This window comes from Plasmodium cynomolgi, chromosome 10, assembly GCF_000321355.1.
Source record: "Plasmodium cynomolgi strain B DNA, chromosome 10, whole genome shotgun sequence".
NCBI classification, from domain to species: Eukaryota; Apicomplexa; class Aconoidasida; order Haemosporida; family Plasmodiidae; genus Plasmodium; species Plasmodium cynomolgi.
Window position 1 is genome coordinate 658,053 of NC_020403.1, and position 4,593 is coordinate 662,645.

The following is a 4,593-nucleotide window of genomic DNA, read 5'->3' on the forward strand; positions in this document are numbered from 1 at the left end:
TTCTTTCCCCGTGTGTTACCCCAACTGGTGGGAACCAAATGTGGCACATTTCTTCCAAAAAAATGGGGCAGCCCAGTTTCTCGAGTTATAAAAAAATAGGTGCACCGTTGGGACAGGACTTGTAGGGATCTTATGCAATTCCGCAGATGGGTGTCTACATAAAGACAGGCACATGCGCTGCTTCCCACAGATGGCAATATTCCCCTTTCAACCAGGTGGAGTGTCATGTAAATTTTTTACAAACAGCTCTCGATCCCTGCGCACGCACGGCCAAACGTACGTACATGTATGCGGCTTAGGTACCGTGGCCTTCACCATTTTGACGTGTGTTTTACGGCGAACTCTTTGGCAAGTGAAGGGAACATACGCTCGATGGTTACTTGCTCATTTGGTGCGCTAATATAAAGTGATACTTTCACAGTGAGAGGTTGCTTAACCTCATGTATGTTTACCAATCGTGCGACACCGTTGACTGCATGTGCTCAGCCGCTCCGGGGAAGGGGTGGAGGGGAGCGCTTCCAATGATCTACATGCAGTGCGTAATGTGCGTGTAGAATCTCGTTTGTCCACAACGCGTTCCGCACGATGCACATTTTTTTCCCCGCAACGATTTGTGTCCCCCTTTTGGCAAAAAGGAAAAAAAAAAAAAAAAAAAATTACAAACTTGTATGCCCAGCTGGAGGAAGAAAAAAAGAAAAGAAAGGCGACGAGTTCGCACTTAACGATATGACTGAATTTTACCTGATGAGCGACAAGGGAATCCCCAAGCTGGCACGATGCGTATGCCATGCAAATGTCCATACGACCGTGTATATTTAACATAATTGCTCCTTCCCCCCTCTAACATTACATGAAGCGTAAGTGTGTATACAAAGGCAAACGTAATCATCACAACTTGTATGGTTATACATGCATGTGCCTACTGCAAACCTCCTCGCGTGCGTACTCCTGTCAAACGAACAAAGCGCACTGAGGTTAATTTCCCTCACTCCCCCCCCCCTGCATTCGTCGTTGTCAGAATTATAGGTACATAAGAATTATGCTCTTTGGGGTAAGGGTAGAAAAGGGGCACAATTCTGTTGAACCAGCGAGCAGGGACGCATTCGACATAAGTTTGCTGTGCGTACTTACTCCTTTTTTATGCGCACAGGTTTATCTCCATGCAGTTTTGCTTATTCCTTTTTTTTTTTTTTTTTTTTTTTTTTGGCCCCCACTCACCCCCAAATTGAACGTGGCAAATTTAAGCAATCGCTTACAAAAAAAAAGGCTGGACTCTCAAGGTATTTATTATTATGCGAATGGGATGCTTTAAATGCCGGCGCGAATACGACGAGAGAATACCAGCGGGTACGATCCATTGTCATAAGCACCAAGCCAAGCTAGGCTTGTCAACGAGCGAGAGCTTGCTTACATGACAGCAGGGATTGTAAAAAAAATATATTATATATATATATATGCGCAGTACGAACTGTTGCTCCTTTTTTCGACCTGCTATAAAAAGAGGGAGCTACAAATAAAAATGACGAAGGGTGATTCGGTGTCAGCTAAGTAGTCAACAGAGGAAAAAAAAGGAAAAAAAAGGAAAAAAAAGGAAAAAAAAGGGGAAAAAAAGAAACGCAGAAAGAAAAAAAAAAGAAAAAAAAGAAGAAAAAAAAAGAAACGCAGAAAGGCGAAAGAAAACGGAAAACGGAAAACGAAAAAACGAAAGCTATAAAACGAAAGAAATAAAACGAAAGAAATAAAACGAAATACAAAAAAACGAAAGCTATAAAACGAAAGAAATAAAACGAAAGAAATAAAACGAAATAAAAAAAAACGAAACGCAAAAGTACGAAATACAAATGCGAAGGGAACAAAAAAAAGGGGAAAATATGAGCACTTGCCCATTTATTCACGCCCTTTTTACCAAAGCATAATTTTATTTGAAGTTTTAAAAACCAATCGCATACATCTGTTTTTTTTTTTTTTCCCCAACTGACATTGAAAAAACGTAATAGAGCGGACTTACCCACATGTGCCTTTGCGGCCACCGCTAGCTGCAGTTCGCCAGTTTTGAGAAGCTACAACGTTGGGTTTGCGGCAGGCGCATACGCGAGAGAGGGAGAGGGAGAAAGAGAGAGCACGCTGGTTCTGTTCCCTCGAAGGTAAGAGTTGTACTCGATACCTGCGCGCGTAACTGGTTAGTTGGCTACCCGCTTCCCCGCGCGTACGTTTGCAAAGCTTCGTAGTGACTAACCAAGTGGGCATCTCGGCACGGCTGAAGGCGCAACAGAAGGGCAGGCAAAACGAAGAAGGCAACGTCAGGGGAAGCGCGAAAGGAAGCGCACGAGATAACGTGCAGAGAAACGGGATAGCAACGTGAAGGAAACGGGATAGCAACGTGGAAGGAAACGGGATAGCAACGTGAAGGCAGCGTGAAGTGGCCAGATCGCCAACCACCCAAAGTATACGCGACGCACGTGCATCCATCTCGCGTGCGCCCACGCGAACTGCGCACAACACGAACTGCGCTTAAACGACAAAAGAAAACAAGTACACGAAAATGTCCATGCGTGAGAGCATTTCGCGCATCTATGTGGGAAACCTACCGTCTCACGTAACGCCAAGGGACGTAGAAAATGAATTTCGCAAATATGGAACCATACTTAAGTGTGACGTGAAAAAAACAGTGTCCGGTGCTGCCTTTGCCTTTATCGAATTCGAAGATGCGAGGGATGCAGCGGATGCGATAAAAGAAAAAGACGGGTGTGATTTTGGGGGTAATAAGTTAAGGGTCGAAGTTCCTTTTAACGCGAGAGATAATGGGAAGTACAACTCCCGAGGGGGTAGAGGGATGATGGGCAGGGGGATGAAGTCTAGGCGAGGCAGATACGTCGTTGAGGTAACGCAAAAAAGAGATAAAAGAAATGCCACCTTGTGCATCGTTAACGTGTAGCACTTACTTTTTATGTGCCTCCATTTTTTTGCGCATTAGCCATAGTGCCCATGCTGCTAACACCTAACCGCTGAACGCAGCGCACAATGCACCGCTCTACACAGCGCGTCTTCACACTCTACTCGCTTTACCTATCCATGTGCAGGTCAGCGGATTGCCCCTCTCAGGAAGCTGGCAAGACTTGAAGGACCATCTAAGAGAAGCAGGAGAGTGCGGCCACGCGGACGTTTTTAAAAACGGGCTTGGTGAAGTGTCCTTTTTCCACAAGGAAGACATGCTTGAAGCGATTGAAAAATTTAACGGATCTACATTTAGGTCCCATGAAGGTGAAAAATCCAAAATAACAATCAGAGAGAAAAAGGTATCGTGGCATCGAGAAGATGGAGGGTACGGTAGATACGGTAGCAGGAATAGGAGCTATTCTAGCAGGAGCTACTCCAGGAGCGATAAAAGGTCATACACCAGAAGTAGAAGCTACAGTAGCAGAAGCTACAGCAGGAGCAGAAGTAGAAGCCGAAGTGGAAGTCGGAGCAGAAGCAGGAGTAGAAGCAGGAGTAGAAGTAGAACATCTAGCAGCAGCAGAAGTAGAAGCATGGATAGAAGAAGAGACGCATATGATAAGAAAAGAAGTTACTCCAGAAGTCTGTCTTACCAAGAAAGGAGAAAAAATAAAAGATCCGCATCAAAATCTGCATCCAGATCTGCATCTAGGTCAGATTCTAGATCCTCCTCGTGGTCCCATAAGAGAAGACATTAGTCCTTTGTATTTTATGTGCAGGAGAACGAGATTCCCACGGAAGGGTGCGTATCGACTTACATTTGTATAATTTCGTGCTAAATGTCTAGGTGTGCATGGCCATGGGTGTATTTGTGCTCATGCGTCCTTGTATGTTGTACTTTTATATGCGCGCGGAATGAGGAAATTGATCGTTGTGATTCATCCCACTCGCGTGCTTATCTTAAATTAGGTGTTTCTTCCCCTTTAACATTATTTTAAGGTTATCCTCTTCATAACGTAATTTAGCAGGCACGCTATATCTGCACACGCATGGGTGTACATGTTATAGACGTGTGTCCCCCCTCCCTCAGTTCACTTCACTATCGAGGTGCATGATTGCTTTTATTTTATTTTTTTATTTTTTATTTTTTTTTTATTTATTATATTTTTTTTTTTTTTTAGCCACCCACCTACATATTTATGTGTTCCCCCTCCCTACGCTGTGTGTACATGTGCGCATAGTTGGACACATGCGCATGTACATATGAGCATATGCGTATGCTTGCATGTACGCGTGTAAACGTATGCTGCCTTCACGCGCGCCCAAACCACAGGGACAAGTTGCCGCGCACTGCATGGACTGTTTTATAAATTTTTTTTTAAATAATTATTTATAAATAAAATATAGCAAAATAAAGTGTAGCAAAATAAAGTGTAGCAAAATAAGGTATAGCGAAACAAAGTGTAGCGAAATAAAGTGTAGCGAAATAAAGTGTAGCGAAATAAAGTGTAGCGAAATAAAGTGTAGCAAAACAAAACAACCAGCTGTTTGTAATTTTTTTTTTATATTGTACGCACAATCTATATGCCAAGCGATGATTTCGGCATTACACACAGCCCCTCGCGAGAGCCAGAATGTTAAACCCTGTGATCTGATAGC

General features: G+C 43.5%; 1 protein-coding gene across 1 annotated transcript; it reads left to right on the plus strand.

The window, feature by feature from the left end:
* Positions 1–2,542: 2,542 nt before the first annotated feature.
* Positions 2,543–3,692, plus strand: PCYB_102450 (splicing factor arginine/serine-rich 1; the record flags this gene model as incomplete). The annotated part of the gene is made up of 2 exons (XM_004222794.1): positions 2,543–2,881; positions 3,081–3,692. 2 exons carry the CDS (start codon positions 2,543–2,545, stop codon positions 3,690–3,692), a joined length of 951 nt encoding a protein of 316 aa, XP_004222842.1.
* Between the last annotated feature and the right edge of the window lie 901 nt (positions 3,693–4,593).